This window comes from Notamacropus eugenii, chromosome 1, assembly GCF_028372415.1.
Source record: "Notamacropus eugenii isolate mMacEug1 chromosome 1, mMacEug1.pri_v2, whole genome shotgun sequence".
NCBI lineage: Eukaryota > Metazoa > Chordata > Mammalia > Diprotodontia > Macropodidae > Notamacropus > Notamacropus eugenii.
The window spans coordinates 349,613,293-349,638,708 of NC_092872.1; the positions used below are offsets into that span (position 1 = coordinate 349,613,293).

The following is a 25,416-nucleotide window of genomic DNA, read 5'->3' on the forward strand; positions in this document are numbered from 1 at the left end:
ACTATGTCCCTTCTTCTATTCATAGCAAATCTAATCATGGCAGGTAAACTGTTGCTTACACACAAACACGAATCTTGTTGCAGTGTACCTCTGAACTACTATAATGAGATGCAAGTATAAAGTACCTTTATTAGGCAGTCTACTTTGATGTTCTTCCTATAGCTCTGTTTATAAGGTTAGCTCTATAAATTTTGAACTTGCTTTCACCACAAAACTAACTGGAAGGTTAATCTTAAGATTAGATTTAATCAGGCTTTACTAAATTATACTTATGTCTTATCATTAGCAGGCTTCAGCAACATTATCTAGAGAATCTTTACAAGTAAACTGGAATATGGACTGTAGTTGAAGTAGAATGAGAGGGCATCCTGATTGAAACTGGGAAAAGTCACCTGGGGAATGACTGATGAGGATATGCATAGATGCTTGAGAGACACACAGGAAATGCCATACACCTGAAGGAGCAGATCTTGGACACTGAAAAAAGACTTGACATCCCTAAAGCTACAGATATATTAGATTTCTTTATTCACTCTATTGTAATTTTGCCTGTTATAAATCCATTAGTTAATCCATATGTTGTGTATAATTTCTGGTAGGACTGATAATGCTTTGGAAATTGTTAGAAAATTATGAGAATACAAATAGTCTCAAAAGGGGAAAAATTGAAAGGCTAAATTTCTGTGTATACAGGGCCTTGTCTGACTGCTCCCAAATTCTCCTCTAAAGAACTTTAAAAAAATGCCTCAATAAATTTTGGAGTGGCAGAATTCACAAAAGGATGGGGTAAAAAATTTTTTAGTCCAAGACAACTTAGAAGGTGGGTTGAAAATATTTGCTACACTGGGGTGAGACCAAAGTGCAGTCTAGCAAAGGCTGTGCCTCAGCAAACAAACAGCAAACCTTGGAGGGGACTTAATTAGTGATGGCTTCTGAAGCTCTCAGCCCACAGATGGTAAAGGGGTCAAGAAATTACAGCTGTCCCTTTGCTGACACTGGGGGCAGGGCTATGTTGCACTGCTCATACTTGAATCCAGGTCACAGACTCAGGGCAAAGAAGGAACAGCAGCTGCATGGGAGTGGGGAACTCTGCTCATAATTCCAGGGTGGAAAAGAGTACTGGTGGTTGCTCACAGAACAGAGCACAGGCCAAGAACAGCAAACACACACCTCCTTATATCATACCACCTTGGAAGAACTGAAAACTTACAGATCCCCAGAACTAGCTCTGAAAACAGCTACACAAAAAACATGAAGCTTGGGAGAGCGCTCCCTCTATACCAGCAGCAGAGCCCAACTTTAACAACAAAAAGTTAAAAGTCAAGAAATAGGCTGGAAATACGAGCAAACAACAAAAGATCCTGATTATAGAAAATTACTATGGTGACAGGAAAGATCAAAAGAAAAACTCAGAAGAAGCCAACAAAAGTCAAAATTGTTACATGCAAAGTCTCAAAGAAAAATGTGAATTTGCCTCAAACCCAAAAAAGAATCCTTGGAAGAGATCAAAAGGATTATAAAAATATAGGAAAACCTGAGAAAAGAAATGACAGTGATGCAAGAAAATCATAAAAATAGTCAACAACTTGCAAAAAAAAAAGTGAAGAAAATAATACCTTAGAAAAGAGAATAGGTCAAATGGTAAAAGATGTTTAAAAAATTCACTGAAGAGATCTGATGCTGAGCGAAAGGAATAGAAGCAGGAGAACTTTGTGCACAGCAACAACCACAGTGTGTGAGAATTTTTTCTGGTAGACTTGGAATTTCATTGTGATGCAAGGACTTAAAAAATTCCCAATGGTCTTTTATACGGCAAAATGCCTTCCACATACAGAGAAAGAACTATGGAATTCAATGGCAGAATGTAGCAGATCATTTTCTTATGTGTTATGTTTTGGTTTGTTATATGATTTCTCCCATTCATTTTAATTCTTATGCACAACATGACTATGGTGAAAATGTATTTAACAGGAATGTCTGTGCAGAACCTATATAAAATTGTATGCCATCTTAGGGAGGGAGGAAAAAAAAATCTAAATTATATGGTAGTGACTGCAGAACACAGAAAATAAATAAATAAAAAATGTCAAAAAAAAATTCATCAAAGAAAAGAACTCCTTAAAAAGTGGAATTGTTCAAGTGGAAAAGGAGATACAAAAGTTTCTTAAAAATTAGAATTGGGAAAATAGAAGCTAATGAATCCATTACACATCAAGAAACAATAAAATAAAATCAAATGAATGAAAAAAAGAAGGAAATGTAAAATATTTCATTGGAAATATAGCTGACCTGAAAAACAGATCCAGGAGAGATAATGTACAATTACTGGACTACCTAAATGCCATAATCAAAAAAAGAGACTAGACATCATCTTTCAAGAAATCATCAAGGAAAACTGCCCTGATAGCCTATGACCAGAGAGTAAAACGAACATTGAAAGAATCCACTGATCACCTCCTGAAAAAAATCCCTAAATGAAAACTTTCAGGAATATTATAGACAAATTCCAAGGTTCCCAGGTCAAGGAGTAAAGGGGGCTTTATAGGAAAGTTGTGAAATTAAAAAAATAAAATTTGGCGAGACAGGTTCAAGTAAAGAGTCAGGACAAAGGCAAGATGGTGGACTTGGGTGACCAGAAGGATAGAGGTGTCCCTGAAGTAACAGGGAAGTCTGGAAGAGGTGAGGGTTCTGAGGAAAAGATAATGAATTTTTTTTGTTTGTTTGTTTATGCTCACCATGAACACTGAAAAGAAAGATGACCAAGTGTCTTGTGAAATATATTTAATGAAGTTTGGCTACATGATCAAACCAATTTATTAAACTCCTTTAGTTATCTCACCAAGGACAAGTGACAAACTTCCTTCTATTTGGAAGTTTGTTTTCATGTATACCAAAAATAGCAATACTGATATTCAATTAATGTAATTAATTTCTAATCAACTGACAAAAATGCAATAGTCAGAATTTTTACAGTTAAATTCTTAGAGATGGTCTAAGAATGAGTAACTTTTACTATTCTTTCTCTCTGGCTGTCACCCAACAAGGAGGCCTAACTGAAGGCCATTTTGTATTTGTTTTTTTCTCATATTAGTTGCCATGGTAGCTAATCTACTAGTGATGAGCCCTTTTTAATTTGGGTTGGTCCACAGACAGCTTTAATCTATTTTTTTCCACCTGAAATTTGTGTTCCGATTACACAGCATGCAAAAACTCAAGGTAACCTCCATGGATGATCAAACATAGAAGTAGACCTTGTGAAGTCTTATGCTACATATAACTACCCTAAAGGTTAGAATTCCTGTTAGAAAACTACAGTAGCTAGAAATTAATTCTGGAAATCCAAAATGTCAATTGGAATTCTCTATGCTATTTGACTAATAAGTATCATACATCTATTTTAGAAGCAGTCAAGGTAATATGAATTACTCCTTCATAATTATGACTTCGGGTTATATAAATTTCTTAACCCACATATAATAAGATAATGTAAAAAACTACCTGAAAGTCATCATGAATGAAAACTGTCCAGATCTGTTAGATCTAGAAGGCAAAGTAAAAATAAAAACTACCAATCACCTTCTGACACCTGAAAATGAAAACTCTGAAGAATGCTACAGACAAAACTCAGAAATTTTAGGATAAAGGAAAAAAAATTCTCCAAGAAGTCAAGAAGAATTCAAATTCCAACAAGTCAGTAAAAATCAGGATTTAAGAATACTACAAACTACATGACTAATATGAAAATGTGTTTAAGAGCAATGCCTTTGAAGAGCCATATAATATTGCATGCTGTCTTGGGGAGGGAAAAGGAGAAAATTTAAACTTATGGAAGAGAATGTTAAAAGTAAATACATTTTTAAAAAAGAGGGGAAAAAGGAATATTGCAAACTCTCAGAAATAAGTTAAAATACCAAGAAATCTGAGCAAGAATCACTCAAGATTTAGTGACTACAACTACATAGGAGCAGAAATACATAAAAACACAAATTTTTCGAGAATAACTCTAAAACATCTACACACAAACCCTCAAAGAAAAACAGCTTGGATGCAGATTCAACTAGAATTTCTAGAAAAGATGAAATGTTTTAAAAATTTTTTAAATATTTTTTTTATCAGTGAAATTAAAGCTCCAGGGGGGAACATTAGAAAAGAAATGAGAGCAACATAAGAAAGAATGCAAAAGGGAATTTATAGGTTAGAATAAGAGGTACAAAACTTTGCTCAAGCAACAAACTTATAGCCAAGAATAATTTATTTAGTAAAAGTGAGTATGATGCTAAAGGGATGGGGGGAGGGGGGAGAAGGGGAGAAGACCTTTAATGACATAGAAAACATTTGAGCATTCCTGATAAAAAGACCAGAGCTATATAGAAACCTATCAGTTCAAATACAGGAATTAAAACAAACACAGAAAGGTAAATCTGAATGAAAATGATAAAGGCCGAATAAATATAAACCACTTACATTCTAATATGTGAAGACAATACCTGTGTCCCCTCTGAATCATACTTATCATTATCATGAAGAATTGCAGAGGGAGTCAACTCTCCCAACTCCCCTAAAAAACCCTGGTGATTCCACATCAGAAGTTATCCTTTAACCCCAAATTATCATTACTAGACTTTTACCACAAAAGTTCAAGTTTAAGAAAAGGAACCATATGCACAAAAGCCTCAGGTGGGAGAAGACATAAGTGGAAAATAACTTCCTTCCTTCCAAAGCTATCCTAGATATATGTATTCTGAAGACTAATAATGTTTCACTGTACTGAATAACTTAATGACATCTGACTATATAAGTTATACTTTATGCAGAAAAGGGGAGTGGGGTGGATAAGAGGAAAGATTAAGGGAGACAGTGAACAGAATCAAACAGACACTTGAGGTGACGACAGTGTCAAAAAGAAGGATTAAGTATGAGAAAACAGAAAGGAGGGAAATAGAGTCAGCAATCATAAGAGGGAATGTGAACAGGATGAACTCACCTATAAAAGACAAAATGAATGGCACAACATTCAAATTCTTGAAGGAAAAGTTAAATGAGTTATAGAAGGAAACAGACATATTACTGAAGGGTTCTCAATTTATGCCTCTTGGATCTAGATAAATATAGCTATTAAAAAAGTTAAGGAGGTAATTAGAATTTTAGAAAAGTTAGATATGATAGTCCTCTAGAGAATACTGAATGAGAATAGAAAGGAGCATACCTATTTCTTAGCTGTGTACGGCACCTATACAAAATAATCATGGGCTAGGCCATAAAAATCTCATAAAAAATGAAGAAAAGCAGAAATATTAAATGCATCTTTTTTTCTGAACATAATGTAATACATAATACATTCAATAAAGGGCCTGTGAAGCACAGATTAAAAGCTAACTGGAAATAGCCTAAGCTTAATGAATGAATGGGTCAAAAAACAAAATCACAGAAACAATCAATAATTTCATTTATGATAACAATGAGACAACATAACAAAATTTGTGACATACAGCTAAGGATAGTTAGGGGAAAATTCCTTATCTCTCAACACTTACATCAATAAAAGGAAGAACAGATCAAATAATAGGGCATCCAATTAAAAACCCTTAATTAAACACTAAAATAGAAATACTGAAAAACCAAAGGCGAGGTTAACAAAATTAAAAATAAAATCATTTAACTAATCAATACTAGTAGGAGCTGGTTTTATGGAAAAATAAGAAACAAATAAAACAGATAAACCATTACCTAACTGATTTTAAAAAAGAAAATCAATCAAAAATGAAAAAAAGCCACACCTTAATTCACAACATATCAAGAGGAAATAAAAGAAATTAGAAGCTATTTTGAGTAACCATTCCAATAAAACTGTAAATCAAAATGAAATGGATGAATATTCACAAAAATATAAATTACTCAAGATTAAGAGAATGTGAAATAGAATATTAAGTAACTCAACCTCGGAAAAGAAACTGAACAAGTCACAAATAAGCTCTCTAAAGAAAAGAAAAACCCAAACCTCCAGGACCAGGTAAATTTATACATGAATACTAATGAACATTTAAAGAACAAGTGATTCCAATGCTACATAAACTGTTTGGGAAAAAAGTAGATAAAGGAATCCAGTCAAATTCCTTTTATGACACAAATATGGTCTTAACGCTTAAATTAGGAAAAATCAAAACAGAGAAAGAAAATTACAGACCAATTTCTCTAATGAATATCAATGCAAAAGTCTTAAATAAAATACTAGAGTACAGAGATTAGAGCAATATATCATAAATATCACACACAATGAACAGGTTGGATTTATATGAGGAATACAGAGCTGGTTCTGTATTAGGAAAATTATAAGCATAACTGACCATATCAATAACAAAAACAACAAAAATCACACAATTATCTCAATCATAGGTGCAGAAAAAGCTGACAAAAATATAACACCTATTCCTGTAAAAAATACTAAAAACACAGGAATAAATGGAAGTTTCCTTAAAATGCTAAATAATATCTATCTAAAACTAAGAGAAAATATCTGTAATGGGGATAAACTACAATCCTTTCCATTAAGGTCAGGGGTGAAACAACGATATCACCACAACTATTAAATAATGCACTAGAAATGTTAGTTACGTAAATAAGAAAAAGAATTCGAAGGAATAAATATAGGCAAAGAGGAAAAAATACTACTACTTTTTGGAGATGATATGAGGGTTTTCCTAGAGTCAACCAAAAAATTAATCAAAAGAATTAATGACTTTAGCAAAGTTGCAGGATATAAAATAAACCCACACAAATCATTTTACCAGCAAGGTTTATCAGGAAGGGATAGAAAGAGCAATTCCATTTAAAATAACTACAGATCATATAAAATACATTGGTGTGTACCTGCCAAGACACACACACAAATTATACAAACATAATTACAAAATGTTCTTCACATAATAAAAACAGATCTAAATAATAGGAGAACTTTTATTTTTCTTCTTTTTTTTTCCTTTGTCCAAAGTCTTTTTTTTAATTTTTTTTTATTTTTTAATGTTTAACAATCACTGCCATACAATTGAGATTTTATCCCCCCCCATCTACCCCCCATTACCCCCCTCCCTCCCCACGACTGCATACAATTCTGTATAGATTCTACATATACTTTCCTATTGAGTATATTTTCACTATAGTCATGCTATGTAGTCAGACTAGAATAAGTGAAAGAAATCATATAACAAATCAAAACATGATACACAAACACATACACATACACAAACATGATCTTCTACATTTTGTGAATGGCTTCCATATTTCTTTCTCTGAGTGTGGAAGGCATTTTGCCTTGAGAACCACCACTGGGATTTTTTTTTTTTTTATAAGAAGTTCTTGTGTTATTACAAAATTCCAAGTCTACCAGAAAAAACTCTCGCACACTGTGGTCGTTGCTGGAGAACTTTTATTTTTCATGGATAAGCAAAACCAATAATAACAAAAATGATAATGCTACCTAAATTAATTTACTTATTCAATGCCACACCAATTACTTTACAGATCTAGGAAAAATCATAACCAATTTCATCTGGAAGAATATCAAAGGAATCAATGAAAAAAATGAGGAAGACTAGCATTAGCACCAGATTTCAAACTATAGTACAAAGCGGAAACTGTCAAAACAATCTGATAAGTAAGAAACGAAGAGACTGATCAGTGAAAAAGATATTACACAATCTACAAAAGCAAATGAGCATAGTAACATAGTGTCCGATAAACCCAAGGATCTCACCTACTGTTTCAAGAACCATTTTCTGACATAAACTGCTAGGAAAACTGGAAAGTAGTCTGGTAAAAAAAACTAGACACAGACCAACATCTCACACTATACACCAAGATAAGCTCAAAATGGGTGGACAATTTTGACAAAAAGGATGATATCACAAGAACATTAGTAGAGTAGATATGTGGAGAGGAAAAAAGATCATGAACAAATAAGAGCCAGGAGATAAAATGGATAATTTTGATCACATAAATTTAAGAAATTCTTCCACAAACAAAACCAATGCAGCTAAAATGAGAAAAGCGGGAAACTGGTGGGATATGTGTATATAAATCTTTGTGGCACATTTCTTTAATAAAGGTCTTATTTCTAGAATATATAGGTAATAAGCAAATTTATAAGAATAAGAGCCATTATCAATTGCTATTGGAAGATAGGAATAGGCAGTTCTCAGAAGAAGAAATCAACCATTACATAAAAAATGCTCTAAATCGTTAATAATTAGAGATGTAAATTAAAATAACTTTGACTAGCTAGGATGACAAAAGGAAAAATGACAAATATTCTGGTGGAGCAGTGGGGAAAAAGGCATGCTAATGTACTGCTGGTGAAGGTGTAAAGTAGCCCAACCATTTTGGAAAGCAATTTGGAATTCTAATCACATTAAATTAAGAAGGTTTTGCACAAACAAAACCAATGCAGCCAGGATTAGAAGGAAAGCAGAAAACTGTGGAAAAAATTTTATAGCAAAATTTTCTGATAAAGACCCCATTTCTCAAAATATAGAGAAACGAGCCAAATTTGTAGAAATAAAAGCCATTCCCCAATTGATAAATGGTTAAAGGATATGAACAGGCACTTTTCAGATGCAGAAATCAAAGCTATCTAGTCACATGAAACAAAGCTCTAAATCACTAATGGTTGGAGAAATACAAATTACAACAACTCTGAGGTATTACTGCACACCTATCAGATTGGCTAATATGACAGAAAAGGAAAATGACAAATGTTGGAGGAAATGTAGGAAAAAATGGGACACTAATGCACTACTGGTGGAGTTGTGAAGTGATCCAACCATTCTGGAAAGCAATCTGTAACTGCCCAAAAAGGCTACCAAAACTGTAGATCCCCTTTGATCCACCAATACCACAACTAGGTTTGTATTCCAAAGAGATTAAAAAAAAAAAAAAGGGAAAAGGATCTCTATGAACAAAATATTTATACCAGCTTGTTTTATTGTTACAAATAATTGGAAATCAAGGCCCATCAACAGAGGAATGCTGACCAAGCTGTGGTATATGATTGTGATGGATACTACTGTGCTATAAGAAATAATGAGCAGGACAGTCATTCAGAAAAATACCTGGAAAAACTTACATAAACTGATGCAAAGTGGAGTAAGTATGACCATGACAACATGGTACACAGTAACAACAATATTGTACAAGGATTTGTATGACTTAGTTTTACTCAGTAATATAATGGTCCAAGACAATTCCAAAGGACCTATGATGAAAAATGCTATTCACTTCCAGAGAAAGAAGGGACGGAGTCTGAATGCAGATCAAAGCATACTTTTTGGAACTCAAAAGTTTAAAAAAAAAAAGGTTAAAAATTATATATGCAATTGGAAAAAAAAATTGAAAGATTAAAAAAAGAGCAAATTAGAACTACTGTCTAAAAGGCTATTAAACTGCATACTGTTTGACCCAGCAATAATAGGTCTAATAGGGCTATACCCCCAGGAAGATCAAAGAAAGAGGACCCACATGTGCAAACATAATTGTAGCAACTCTTTTTCTGGTAGCAAAGAGTTGGAAATTTGGGATGTCCATTAATTAGGGAAAAGGACAAACAAGTTGTGGTATGTGAATGTGATAGAATACTGTTATGTTGAAAGAAATGATGAAAGGTGTCAGTTTCAGAAAAACCTGGGAAACTTGTATAAACCTGACACAATGTGAAGTAAGGAGAACCAGGAAATCAACCTATACCAAAAAAGCAAATCATAAAGATAATCAGCTCTGAAAGACTTAGTATCTGAGCAACACAATGACCCACAATTCCAAATGACTCATGATGAAACATACTATCCATCTCCAGATATAGAATTGATAGACTCAAGAGTGCAGATCAAAGAATATTATTTTCGCCTCTTTTTCTTACTTTTTTTGGGAAACATGGCTAATGCAGAATTTTTTTTTCTGATTATGCATATTTGTAATAGGACTTGTTTTTCTTTCTTTCTCATTGAGTGAAGGAGAGAGGAAGAGGCAGAGAATGTGGAACAGAAAAAAAAATATAAAAAGCTTTGTGTTTTTTAAAAAAATATAACAACAGACCATACTACCAAACAGATGCTAATAAGATCTAACAAGAATAAAATTTAGAAACTGTACCATGTAATTTAGGTATCAATTAATCAATTAAGTGAAGAATATAAAATCAGTGAATCAAATTATATTTTAAAAACTTTCTGATAAGAGAAATGAATTCTTTTAGGAAATGAGAATTCATTAAGGGTACACAAACAGGAGGACAGTTTCAAAACGTACATCTCAAACTAAAGAATCTTTGGAAAATCAGAACTTAATGAATTTTAAGGCTGTCACAGAACTCCTAAGATGATACCTTTATAGTCACTTGAACTTAGGAACAAACTAGAAACTTCCATTCAGCATGCTATTTATCAACATTTTCTATCAGGTGACTTTTTCAGAAAAGAAATGTGAAGGACTTTCAGAATGAAACTTTATTAACTTAAAAAAAAAATTAGCAGACAAACTGATTTATTAAAAACATGTATGTCCAGAGAACAGGCAAGTAGAATTGTGTGCACTGATGATGTCATATTTAAGCACATGCTTACACAATGCTAAACACAATAGTATTTTGTCATAATACAAATGACAATAAAGGACAAACAAAACTTTTGACTGCCTCACTAGCAAGTACTCTAATGTGCTATTCTGATAATCTCACTGTGGTGTAAACGTGTTCCCAAGTTCCTGAAAGACATTACAGGGAAGCATAATCTGTTGCAAATTCTATCAACTAGAAAAATTTTCAGTATTGCCCCATCAACTGCTTGTGTCAGTAGTCTAAAGGACAGCTTACAGAAAGGATTACTACTACAAAACAGGCCATTAGGTGATGAATTTTCAGTCACAGAAGCTCATGAAGGCTGTCTACTAAAGTAAGGAGGGATTACAATTTGTGTTGGGAAACAGTGTACATGCTACACAAATGAAATGGCCTCTTCTGAAATACTGATGTGGATTTCCAGTAATTAGAGATGCAGGGAAGAGTGAGGGATACACAGAAATAAATAATAGCTGTGTTTACAAGAGATTTGAAGTATACCAGATGCTCTATACGCATTACCTCATTTGACCAGTATAACAATCCTATTAACAATACCAGTTTGTGGGGGGAGGAGCCAAGATGGCGGAGTAGAAAGATACACATATGCTAGCTCCAAACCCATAGCCCGTAAAATACCGGTAGGGAGGAACTCCCAACGAGATCTGGAGTGGCAGAGGCCACAGGGTGGTGGGGCGGAGGAGATTTCTGTTCCGGAGAGAACTGGGGGACCGACACGAGTAGTGCACAGGACCCGGAGTGGAGCCCAGCCCTGCCTTGGTCGCGTGGCGCTGGGGGGAGCGGGTCCGAGAGGGCGTCAGGGACCGGGTCACCAACGGCCACGCAGGTCCCTCTACCCACGGGCGCAAAGGTTGGTGAGAGAGTCTTTTTGGATCACCAAGAGGGGAGCGGGGTGCCCCCATGGCTTGGGAGGCGGCAGCGGAGGCAGCAGCAGACAGGGGCTCCCAGGGCAGGCAGGAGCTTGGATCCATTGTTGAAGGTCTCCCCATAAACCTCCTCAGGGAACTGAGCCCGTGAGGTGGCCCTGCCCCGACCCGAACACCTGAACTTAATCTCACACTGAATAGCAGCCCCGACCCTGCCCAAAGCCCTGAGGCTGGGAAGCAGCATTTGAATCTCAGCCCCCAAGCCCTGGCTGGGCAGATCAGAAAAGAGAAAAAAAATAAGACTATAGAAGGTTACTTTCTTGGTGAACAGATATCTCCTCCCAACCTTTTGGATGAGGAAGAACAAGGCTTACCATCAGGGAAAGACACAGAAGTCAAGGCTTCTGTATCCCAAACATCCAGAATAAATATTCCATGGGCTCAGGCCATGGAAGAGCTCAAAAAGGATTTTGAAAATCAAGTAAGAGAGGTGGAGGAAAAACTGGGAAGAGAAATGAGATGGAAGAAAAGCATGAAAAGCAGGTCAACACCTTGCTAAAGGAGACCCAAAAAAATGCTGAAGAAAATAACACCTTGAAAAATAGGCTAACTCAACTGGCAAAAGAGGTTCAAAAAGCCAATGAAGAGAAGAATGCTTTCAAAAGCAGAATTAACCAAATGGAAAAGGAGGTTCAAAAGCTCACTGAAGAAAATAGTTCTTTCAAAATCAGAATGGAACAGATGGAGGATAATGACTTTATAAGAAACCAAGAAATCACAAAAAAACCCCAAAGGAATGAAAAAATGGAAGATAATGTGAAATATCCCATTGGAAAAACAACTGACCTGGAAAATAGATCCAGGAGAGACTTAAAAATTATGGGACTACCTGAAAGCCATGATCAAAAAAAGAGCCTAGACATCATCTTTCATGAAATTATCAAGGAAAATTGCCCTGATATTCTAGAACCAGAGGGCAAAATAAGTATTCAAAGAATCCACCGATCTCCGCCTGAAAGAGATCCAAAAAGAGATACTCCTAGGAACATTGTGGCCAAATTCCAGAGTTCCCAGATCAAGGAGAAAATATTGCAAGCAGCTAGAAAGAAACAATTCAAGAATTGTGGAAATACAATCAGGATAACACAAGATCTAGCAGCTTCCACATTAAGGGATCGAAGGGCGTGGAATAGGATATTCCAGAAGTCAAAGGAACTAGGACTAAAACCAAGAATCACCTACCCAGCAAAACTGAGTATAATACTTCAGGGGAAAAAATGGTCATTCAATGAAACAGAGGACTTTCAAGCATTCTTGATGAAAAGACCAAAGCTGAAAAGAAAATTTGACTTTCAAACACAAGAATGAAGAGAAGCATGAAAAGGTAATCAGCAAAGAAAAGTCATAAGGGACTTTACTAGAGCTGAACTGTTTACATTCCTACATGGAAAGACAATATTTGTAACTCTTGAAACTTTTCAGTATCTGGGTAGTGGGTGGGATTACACACAGGCACACGCACACGTGTGCACACACACACAGAGCACAGAGTGAATGGAATAGGATGGGATCCTATCTTAAAAAAATGAAATTAAGCAGTGAGAGAGAAATTTATTGGGAGGAGAAAGGGAGAAATGGAATGGGGTAAATTATTTCTCACAAAAGAGGTAGGCAAAAGACTTTTTAGTGGAGGGAAAAAGAGGGGAGGTGAGAGAAAAACATGAAGTTTACTCTCATGACATTTGACTAAAGGAAGGAATAAAATGTACACTCATTTTGGTATGAAAACCTATCTTACAATGCAGGAAAGTGGGGGAGAAGGGGTTAAGCGGGGGCGGGGGGAGGATGATGGAAGGGAGGGCAATGGGAGGAAGAAGCAATTTGAAGTCAACACTCTTGGGGAGGGACAGGATCAAAAGAGAGAATAGAAGCAATGGGGGGGCAGGATAGGATGGAGGGAAATATAGTTAGTCTTACACAACACGACTATCATGGAAGTCATTTGCAAAATTATATTGAATTGCTTGCCTTCCCAAAGAGAATGGGTGGGGAGGGAGGGATGAAGAGAAGTTAGAACTCAAAGTTTCAGGAACAATTGTCGAGTACTGTTCTTGCTACTAGGAAATAAGAAATACAGGTAATGGGGTATAGAGAGTTATCTGGCCCTACAGGATAAAAGAGAAGATGGGGACAAGGGAAGGGAGGGATGATACAAGAGAGGGCAGATTGGTGATAGGAGCAATCAGAATGCTTGGTATTTTGGGGTGGGGGGAGGGGACAAATGGGGAGAAAATTTGGAACCCAAAATTTTGTGAAAATGAACGTTAAAAGTTAAATAAATAAATTAAAAAAAAAAAAAAAAACCAAAAAAACCAAAAACAATACCAGTTTGTGAAAATATGAGTTGTGCTTATTATGTGTTGGGCTTATTATTATTATTATTATATTGGGCTTATTATTATTTAACATACTACAATACTACAGATACATTTTTACTTCCATGTTAATTTCAACTAGTGTGAGATTTGGGGATCAGAGGCTGATATGAAGTTGATTAAAAGAGGATAATGATAAAATAGTTGTTTGAAGAAAAGAAGAAGGGTATTGGACTAAGATTTCAGCTTCTGTTAAGAAGTTTACTGAATCTAGAAAAAAATGTTAAGCTTTAAAAATGAAATAAAAACAACAGACAAGTATGATTAATTCCAGCAAAGAAGAACAAGCAATACATTTGTAGTTAAACATAAGAATTAGATATAACTGAAGAGAATTCAAATAATAAAAGTTTTTTACATATCAACAAAAGGGTATCTACATCTTCTACATCACTTACTTGGCATTTCACAAATAAATATTTCATTTTTATTTAGACTTTCATGACTTTAATTTTGGTACTTTTTCAAAAAGTGGTCTATGAGTACTTGGCAAGCTGGAAAATATAAGCTTATCTCCTAAAATACTTGGAGACTCTCTTCTAAATTGCTCTTTACATTATTTCCTAATCTCACCCTTCTCAAGGATAATAATTTTAATCAGCATCCTTTTACCAATCAGATTCACTCAGTTTGCATATCATCTTATACATTTTAGCCTTTTCAAAAAAAATCTGAAAGTTATTTTAACTGTTACTTGTCACTTCAAGAAAGGATCAACATCTCCAGGGCAGGAATTTCTTTCTCCACAATATTTGCAAAGAAGTTAGAATAAAAAAGGGCCCAATAAATGCTTATTCCCATTATTTAAAATCCTCAAAATCCCGTAAGAATCCAAAAGAAAGGTGTCTTGTTTAGATTCCAAAGATGAAGCCATTTCAGTATATAATCTGAATATATATTTCTCAAAATATATGTGGACTGAACATGTTCTCCAGTCATTCTTAATTACCCTCTAGAACAAAATTATTTTTGACTTTTGACTTCAAAGCTTTCTGGCTTATTTTCCTCAAGTTACTTAGAAGATCATAGTTCCCACTCCACCTTATTTCTCCAATATCACCTAATGGTAGTGCCCTGCATTAGTCCATTTAATCAAATTGTCAACAACCTACTTTTTATAACTGAAGATCTTAACTATGAAAGGAATTTACTACTCTGAAGTTTCTGTGATCAAGAATAGTGATACTTCTTTTTTCCTTATCACAACAAGAAACACACACACACACACACTCTCTCTCTCTCTCTCTCCCTCTTTAGGAAAAAGACCATGAGACATTCATACTTCCTTGCTCATAGTGTAAGCTTCATACCTGTTTTCTTTGCCATTTTGAATCACCGAATGTCTATCTGCAGTAGTCCTTTCACTACAAACATAAGTATTTCGTCGTGTCATCCCACCAGATGTTGAATTATTCTAAAAGTAAAAGCAGAATTTATTTTCTTATAAAGAAAAGCTCAATTAATTAATGAAGACTGTATAAGAATATTAATCTATAAAGCAATTCTTTCTCTTGTTTTTCACTACACTATGATGCTCTCAATAGCATACTCCACATGCTACAGAATTATCTTTCTTAGTTAATTGCTCGGCTGACAATGAACTGCAGAAGAATAAATGAAAACTTGCTTGTAAAATCAGGGTGCTCTTAATCTTTCAAAAGAAAATAAAGTATAAGATATTAAAAGCCAAAAAGAATTTTGAAACATGAATGACAAATTTACAATTAAATATATTTGAAGATAATGTAAAATCAACTATTTCTAAGTAATTGAGAACTACAGATTGGAGAGAAAATTTGAGATCAAATAATTCAATTTCTTCATTTTACACTTCAGGAAACTGAGGCCCAGAGAGGGGTCACACAATATTTAGAGAAGTATTACCATTTTCCTTTCTTGAACAATATTAGTCCATTATTATTACCCTACTGAAAAGGGCCCTTAATAATTTACACACAGAACACCCAAATCACACTCCAGGTAACACAACATAATATAACTTGTAAAAGTCACAGTCATCAATGAACATTCATGAATTATTGAAAAAAGAAGGAAAAGGAAAAGGCAAATGAACACAAGTGGACATTTCTTAAAATAAAAACACCTTTCATTAAATAGTAAGTGGATGAGTTTTCAGTTGATATCACCTTATCTGGTGCTATGCATGTTTAAGCAGGAGGTATTGAATATGGCTTTCTAATGACTGAAAGATGAATAGGAGAAGAAATAAAAAGAAATAAAAACAATGCTCAATTTTATCTCTCTACAAAGAATTAAAAATGGAGAGTCAACTCTATCATGGAAGTTGAAGAGAACTGGATAGTATGAAAGAAGGGAGTCAGTAAATATAACTAGGGTGGTTTCTTTAACTCACTGCTTCTCTCTGAGATTTATTTTCCTTATCTATAAAATTAGGGAATTGGATTAGATATTTTCCAAGGACCCTTCCAATGATAATAGTCAATAAAAATTCTTAAACTTTTGTGACTACCAATAATGTTAAATGGACTTTATTAGTACGACTTCAGGAAATCAACTAACTTGCTAGGCTTTATTCCCAGCAGAAATAAAAATACTGTCTAAAAACTAAAAATTAGATACACTAATATTCATCTTGGTAGGCTTTTTGGAGCCTTTCTAGCCTGCTACAGAAACAACAGTACAGGGTTATATGTTTTTGTTTAACCATTTTAGCTGTGTCGGACTTTTTGTAGTCCCATTTGGATTTTTTCTTGGCCAAGATACTGAAGTGGATTACTATTTCCTTCTCCAGATCATATTACAGATGAGGTAAAGAGGCAAACAGGATTAAGTGACTTGACCAGGTTCACAGAGTTATTAAGCATAGTAAATGTCTGAGACCAGATTTGAACTCAGGAAAACGAGTCTCCCTGACTACTATCCTGGCACTCTATCCACCTTACCACCTAGCTGCCTGCAAGGTAACATATTTTTGACAGCTTACAAATGTTATAGGTTCTTAATCTCTCTGAGTCTCACTTTCAAATGATGCATTTGGACTAGATGATCCCAACAGACCCTTTCAGTTCTAAATCTAGAATCCTACACACCTAGGAAATCAACCCAGAAAAGCAAAGTGATCTGCCAAAAGTTACACAGAAAGTAGTTAGAAAAAGGATTACAACCCAGGGCCCAAGTCTGCGAATTCACATTTCTTTCCACTACACTACTATACTGCCTCTGTAACAGCTAAAGAATAATTGTTGCTATGCTTGATGAACAAAAATAGAATTCATTCATGGACAAAAATCCTCATGTTCTAAACAGGTATTTAAACTCTCCTTACCAAAGAATAAAATAAAGTACCACTACTGAACAAATATGACTTACGCTAGGAATAGTGGCACTTTTCTTCCGTTCAGGAATATCTGCCTTATTTGGATTATTTGCATTACCCAGCATGGGACTAGCTGGTGCTAATCCCTTTCCTCCAACAGCACTACTGCTGGATTTCCTTGGCTGAATTCCTTCCTCCTTGAGGTCATTATCTGTAGTGCTGGTCTGACTCCTTTTGGGATAGGCCACAACTGGAGGAATGGATGGTCCAGCTGAAATATAGAATTTTGGTTTCAAATTAGAATAGATCTTTCTATTATTGACTTGCTGAAAAAAGAGTACTTTAACAAGCAGGGCAAGAAAGTGCTATTTCAAAGGAAAAAAAAGATAATGCAGTAAAATCCTCTACGAAGTTCCCCCTGATACAAAATTTTGCCACAAATAAATCTAAATTGTTAGATGACATCTACTTGTTCATAATTTTCTATTTCCTTTAAAAGATCTCACAATTAAGAAGTTTTTGGAAGCTGTCTTTTGGAAAACATCTTGGGAGGATGTTACTGTAGTTATAACAAATCAACTATGCTAATGATGCACACAAAATCATGCAGAAACAATGGGTTCACCTTGGAAATTTGACTGAATTACATCCTTTTTTGTACAAGAGAGGCCTTCACCTTTTGGAACAGAATAGTATTACACAATTACAAAATATTTCCTTCAAGTTGTCTCAAAATTTACCTTGAATTTAAATATGTAATGCAATGAAATTGTGGTTCACCAAGGCAGGAAAAGGCATAGAAGGAGTCAGTGCCTACTTAAGCAGTAGAAGAGAATTCAAAATTCAAACAATTTGGAATCATTAATCATTCCAATTTTATGGAGGTGAAAAATAAAAATGTAGATCATACTTTAAAGGCAGCATGATATAATTAACAGACTTGAATGAACTGGGTTCACATTCCTGGCTCTGATACTTAATAGCTGTGTGACTCTGGCCAGTTATTGTAACTCTAAGGCTCAGATTCCTTATCTATACAAAAAGGGATAATACCCTTTACATGTTTGTTTTAAGAAAATTACTTTGTAAATCTTAGAGCACTATATAAATTTATGTAATTATTTAGTGTGAGGAGTATTTGGATTTTGTAGCTATTAGAGAAAGAACATGGCTCCATCTCTATAGAAAATTCTAAATTAAGAATATCTGAGTTGAACTAAGTGAATAACGGGTTTTGCTGGGAAAGCATGAATAAGTTTGGTAGTTTCAAAACAACAAAAAAACCTAGCAAAATACTGCTAAAACTGGTGACATTGTCCTTGGCTCAATATGTTTTTTTTTCTTTTCCATATCTGAAGAGTCCTAACATCACCTTAAACATCTAACTTTCAGGTAATTATTAATTTGTTTCAAAACCATGACACTTTTTCATTTGGTAAAAAGATAGTTAAGTGTGGCTTCACTTAAGATTACAAATGGCAAAGATATATACTCAAATTAATGCAAAACTTAGAAACTTGGAGTAAACTATAAAGTTTAGGTTGTAATCAACCAGTAAAAGGTTATATGCATCACATATGTGTATGACAGTATCTTTGATAATTTTAGCCACTGAGTTATATCAATCACAATATAGTTTTCAGCATAAACTTCAAGGAATGAGAAATTTCATTTCATACAAACTAAATATTTGTTTTTAGAAACTGGTATATATATATAGTCTAACGTATGATTTAGGATGAGGTCAAGCAAGAGAAAGGAGAAATAAAAAAATCTGCTCTGACATTTGCCTATGAGCACTCACTTAGTCATTAGGCTAGATATTTATAAAGTATAACTTTGTGCCAAACAACTCTGATGCCTACGCTTGGGGTTTTTTGTTTATTTGCTTTTAAACTCACTTGGCTAAACTTCCTTGGACTGGACTCCACCAAGTCCCAGGAACCTTGTAGCAAGAAAACTCATTGTCCTGTGAGACTGCCTGGTACTCAGACCGTATCAGTCCCCTTACTACCCTCTGCGCTTCTGATTGGAAGGGTGGATGTGCTCCATCCCTTTTTCAGTTCTTTTTGTCTGTTGTCTTCTCCCTTTTTGATTGTAAGTTGGTTGCGGGCAAGAACTGTCATACTTTTTCATACCTGTATCCCTAGTACTTAGCACAGTTTGGCACACAGCTAGTGCTTAATAAATGTTTATTGACCAAACACCAGCACTCCTGAAGGCCTACCCTCCTTTCTCAGCTTATGAATCTCCCTATGCTCTGGGAAGTTACCATGGAGGGGAGCTGATTGAATTTTGCTAACTTCCTACTAAGTTTGTTTCAAAATGTTCTTACGTGATATTCCAGAAGTTCTGTGGAGGAAGAAACTATATTATTAAAATACAGATTAAGAAACCTCATCAAGATGAGAAGACAGAATGATATAGTGGGAAGAACACTGGACTATCAATCATAAGCATGGTTCAGGTTCTGGGTTTGCCACCAAACTCACTGATGACCTTGGGAAGATCACTTCACTACTTGGCTATTTTTTCTTTTGGAAAGTGAAGAGGTTGTGTTAAAAGATCTTCTAAGACCCTTCTAAGCTCTAACTCAATTTAACAAACATTTACTCAGTGCCTACTCAGATGCAAGGAACTGTACTAGATGTCTATACAAGACATACCATGCCCTCAAGATGCTTACAATTTGATGGGAAGAAAAATACAACTACATAATTGACTATGATGTCACGAAGAGTGTAGTGAGCACAAAGGAGAGGTAAAAGTGCTATAAAAATTTGGGGCAGGGAAAGATCACTTTCATCTATGAGGCAGGTTCAGTAGCTTTATGAAGGAGGTAGCTTTTGAGGAGTTCATGAAGAAAGAGATAGACTCCAAAATATTGGGAAGTAGAAGAGGAGATCATTTTTGTAATGGAAGAATAACCAAACCAGAAAGAGAAGAGAAATTCAAAACAAGCATGGAACACAGAGAGTTACCCTGTTTGACTAGAATGTATATAAAATATATGAAGGGTGAGTTGTGGAAGATACAGCTGAAAAGGTATGTGGCTCAGAAGTTTTATCTTAGGTGGCAAATAATTTGGAACCAATGACATTCCACAATGAGGGGTAGAGGGAAGTGAGATAAGAGAGAAGATATAAAATTCACACTCACTCTATGATTCTGGTGAAGGTTTAACCCCAAGGTACAAGACTAGGAAGAAAATGTCCAAATCTTTATAAAAATTTTTCATGCTTTTATAAGGTGATATTTTTATTGCATTTGGTCAAGGATATCGTTTACACATTATAGTTTGGTCCTTTATTGGAGGGGGGATACCCATACAATTGTTTTTTCAGTATCATTAAAAGCATCAATTAACTGCTTCTTTGTTCACAGAGCAATGTTATACACTATAAAAATTAACTTAAATATATTTGGTACCTTTCTTTCAGGAACTAAGACTTTGAAAACATTGACAAAGATAGGCACATAAAGGTAAAATATTAAACAAAAATACTTTTATCCAATAGTCTTTTGAACTCCAGTCCTCAATAATCAAAGAGTTGATGAGACATATATCAAACTGGATGTCCTGAAGACATGCCAAATTCAGCAAGTCCAAAACAGAAACCATCTTTCCCTCAAAATCTACTTTTCTAATGAACTTCTCCTTTTCTGTTAAAATCTTTTTGGTCACCCAGATTTACAACTTGTGAGGCATACTCAAATCTTCATTTTTCCCTCACTGAACATATCCAAACAAGTGACAATGTCTATGGCATCTATTCTCTTCTTTCCACTGACAAGGTCACCACTTTAATTCAGGCCTTCATCACTTCTCAACTGTATATGCATGTAAGTCTATGTCTATATTCCTGAGAGGTGATATACACAGACATCTACACACATACAGATATAAATGGAATTATGTGATCATATAATAATATATAATATTAACAAATAAATTAATAGTTGTTTTAATAAAGCTATAATACAATCTCTATTCCAAACCATCTTCTTTCCATGCCATCTCCCAGAGTTGTCAAAATAATATTCCTAAAACACAGATCTGACCACGTTATTCCTCTGTTCACTATCACCAACAACTCTCTAGGACCAAACACAAACTTCTCTGGTATTTAAAGACCTTCACAATCTGGCTCCAACCTACCTTTCTAGACTGATTATATATTACCTTCTATTCACATACACTTTAGTTCAGTCAAAGTAATCTTGCTGTTCTTCACAAAAAACATTCCATCTCTCCTCTTGGTACTTCTGAAAAGGTGATCCTCGTGCCAATTTCCCTGACTCAGGATCCTTAATTTCCTTCAAAGCACAACTAAAATGCAACCTCTTTTATGAGGCCAACTCCTGATCACCTGCCTTCCACAAAATTAACTTCTTTTCCTTATGCTCATATATGCATTATGTAAGAGTTATTTTCCTCAATGGAATGTAAGCTTCTTGAAGTCAGATGCACAGTGCTTCATATATACAGTAGCTGCTTGAAAAATGTTGGTTGACTTATGCTTTGAAAACAGATACCTCAGAAAGGAAGGGGTTTTTGGAAGAGTTATACATTAAAAACCAGGGAGGAGTAGCCATACATTTGACCTCTCAATATTCTAGGGAGATTTCCTATACAGTTAAGTCTACATAGCTCAAGCAGAACAACCAGCCAGACATACAAATAGCTGAGTCATCCAGAAATTGAACCCAGTTACTCTGGCTGTAAGCATTATATAGAACTTCTACTCACATACTTCAAATATCTTTAATTTCATCAGTGCACGTATTTTGTCTACTGATAGAGATTGCAGTTCCTCCATACATTAGTAGACAGCATTTCAGATTGCTGTGGCTGAAAAAAATTAGGTTGGGTGTCCAACCCTATGATTCTTGCCTAGGTTGATTCTCAGATAGCAGGCACAATGTCTGCTGCTGTGCCAAAACTTAAGACACTTCATTTTAGTGGAACCTACCAGAGCATCAGCTGCACTAGGATGGCCTTTGAGAATCCAGAGTTCATTTCTCTCCATGCCACATTAGGACTTTAGAAAGAAACATAAGAACTCACAAAAAAGGAAAAAGGCACCTGGCTAGGTAGTGAGGTAAAGGCTTTGTATCATTTTATATGGCCATTGGTCATAGTCAGTCTTCCTATTTAAAAGGAAAAACAAAGAATATTCTTTGCTATTATCACTCACCATGATCACTATATCGTCTTTGCTTCTGGCTTGAAGAGATGCTTCTTTGGACTTTGTGGTGAGGAGATTGTCCCGTGCTATTATTAAGATCACTGCTTGGCCTAACCTTAGCAAGTGAAAGATTGCTGCTGGAACTTGAATCACTAGCATCCAGCTAGGAAAAAATTGAAAAAGGACAACATACATACAAATACAAATGATTTATTAAAATATAAACTTGAACCTCACATAACAGAACTATTTTATTGAGATGACTAAACTAGAGCTGAAAATCCAAGAAACAGACATATTCTTGTTGGTCATTCAAAGGTAAAGAAAGAGAGAAGTGTAATATACTTTTTCAACATATGCTGCAAAGGACAGAAAACAAATAAATTTGTTAAATATACATTTATATTCTATATCTGATGATATATGAAATTGTTTTTAAATACTAATTATTAATCTGTTATCCGTGACAATGTCCAGCGTTAAAAGCTATTACCTTGAAAAACTCAGTAGCTAATAAAAAAAGAGTAATAGTCATGGGACTTGGAATGACTATTACTTGCATATAAAAAATTACCAAACAACAACAACAAAATTACAAAAGGTATCTTTAGCTTTCCTTTCTGAAATTACTCTTACCTCTGATGATTTTCTACCCAACAACAAATATGTGGCTGTGATTTCATCGTATTTCATTTTACTAAGAGATTCTTGAATTTCTTCTTGTGAATAACCCATTCCCACCATAATATCTAAAGGAAGAGTACAAGAAAGTTTACATTAACAAAACATTTTGTTTCAGGATAAAATGTTCCCTTGACTCAAAAAGACTATACTTAAAACAAATGAGTGTTTAATCAATTATTCTAGTTACCTGCTGTCAGTGCAGTTCATGTATGTCAGTGACATACAATATTATCTATAAGCATATAATATAAACACACACACACACACACACACACACGCGCACATATTCAGATAACCATTCTGGCACTGCACCCCACCCCACCTTTACCCCCATCGGATTACCTATTCTTTTCTGGTCTGAGATGTCTAGCTCTGGTTCTACAAATGGTTTTAGTTCATCTTCCTCATGCCCTGCATTGATCCACCTGTCCTTCATGATTTGCTACAAAAAAGTGAACTATTAATTAGCATTTATAACAAGAAGAGCAAAAAACAAAAACAAAATCACAGTAACACTTCAACTACTCTACTATATATAAGGTCTCTAAATTTTAGAGTTTATTTTCAGATTTTCATTACATAAAACTCGAGGGGGAAATGTTTTTTACTTTCTTAGTATATCATTCTCTCAAAAGACAAGTATTAGCTTCTATGAAAAAGAGCTCCAAAGTCATCTGGTTTGACCAAGAATCTCATCTACAACACATGCTTAAAGTGGTGATTCAGAATCTGTTATGAGGCATCTAGTCAGGTAAAAACCACCACCTCCTAGGCCCAATCTACCTTCAAGCGGCTTCAATTACTGGCTCTCTAAACTACATCTGGAGTCAAGCAGAACAAGTCTAACACTTCTTTAACATGACAGCCTTTCCAATATCTAAAGAAAGGCCTTCATATCACCTTTATTTCTTCTATTCCAAGTGAAACACCCCCATTTTCTTTTATTGGTTCCTATATGAATGATCTTAAGCTATGTTACCATATTGATTAGGCTCTAGTTTACTAATGCTTTCTCTAAAACATGGTGTCCAGAACTGAACACAATGTAGTTACCTAGGGCTGAATAAAGAAGGACTATTTCAAGTATGCTTCTCTTAAAGAACAGTCTAAGACTGGGTTAGTCTGGGCTGTTTCTTTTAGGGGTGGGATGGTTTTTTCCCCCTTTGCTTGTCTCCCCCCCTTCCCCCCCATGTAACAGGGTTGACTCCCACTGAGCTTATAATCCACTAAACCCTCCCAGAGAGATTTCAAGTGAATTGCTGTTAACTATGTGTTTCCAATACCTTATATTTGGTAAAGTTGTTATTTTTTCAACCCAAGCATAAAACTATATTTATTTCCACTAAAATTTAGCTTTGGTTTGGTGTTCAAGTCTAGTGAGATTTTTTCCCCCTTGAATCTGACTCAGTATCTGGGTTCACCAGTCTACCTGGTTGTCAATTTTAAAGGGCATGATATCTACAAATTTATCCAAATTATTGATAAAAAAAAATATTAGCACAAATCTAAGAAAAAAAAAATCCCTGGGATAATCTCCTTTTACAGAGTAGACATTGAACCAGTAATGAATAATCTTTAGGTTTAACCAGTTTACAATCCACCTAAACTGTACTATTGTCTAGCCCCTATCTATCCAACTTGTCCACAAGAAAAGCATGAAAGATTCTATTAATTTTTTTTTTAAACAAAAATCTAAGTAAATTTAGAGATAGTATTTCCTTGGTTCTACCATTCCATCAAGTTATCCCATCAAAAAAGGAAATGAAATTAGTCTGGCATAATCTGTTTTTGCTGAAGTAATGTGGCTCTTTGAGATACATCATTTCCTTTCTTTAAATGTTCACTACCTACTCCCTTAGTATTTCTAGAATACTGGAAAGAATTGAAATCAAGCTCACAAGCCCATTATTTGCTGACTCAACTCTTCCCTTTTTTGGAAAATCAGAATACACTTGCTTTTCTCTGGTCCTCTTAAATGCTTCAAATTGAAAGTCTTCAGAAATAAATTAAGCACTTTGGACAAAGTAAGCAAAGCTCTAAAAATATTTCAAAGAATATTCAAAGTTTCCTATGTTTTTCACATTGGCAATTACCTCTAGTGTGCCTCTTTTGGTTGGATTTAGCACCAGGAAACGCTTGAGGAGATTTTCACAATCTGTGGACATGTAGAAAGGGATTCTGTATTTCCCTCTTAATACTCTCTCTCTCAGTTCCTTTAGGGAGAGCAGATTAGAAGAGTGGTAAATCAATGACAGGTTAAAAGGACAATATACCATCATAGCGGTAAAAATTTAAAACTATTAAATCTACAAAATTGATT

At 34.9% G+C, this 25,416-nt stretch overlaps 1 protein-coding gene across 9 annotated transcripts in view; it reads right to left on the minus strand.

Moving 5' to 3' along the window:
- Positions 1-25,416, minus strand: part of MARK3 (microtubule affinity regulating kinase 3) — a 136,806-nt gene that overhangs the window by 15,024 nt on the left and 96,366 nt on the right. For all 9 annotated transcript variants that reach the window (XM_072630138.1, XM_072630136.1, XM_072630137.1 and 6 more), the window contains 6 exons: positions 25,190-25,309; positions 23,439-23,538; positions 23,049-23,161; positions 22,422-22,575; positions 17,277-17,494; positions 15,236-15,339 (listed from right to left, as the gene is read on the minus strand). In XM_072630138.1, coding sequence (XP_072486239.1) covers positions 15,236-15,339; positions 17,277-17,494; positions 22,422-22,575; positions 23,049-23,161; positions 23,439-23,538; positions 25,190-25,309 — 809 coding nt within the window. The remainder of the gene's footprint in view (positions 1-15,235; positions 15,340-17,276; positions 17,495-22,421; positions 22,576-23,048; positions 23,162-23,438; positions 23,539-25,189; positions 25,310-25,416) is intronic.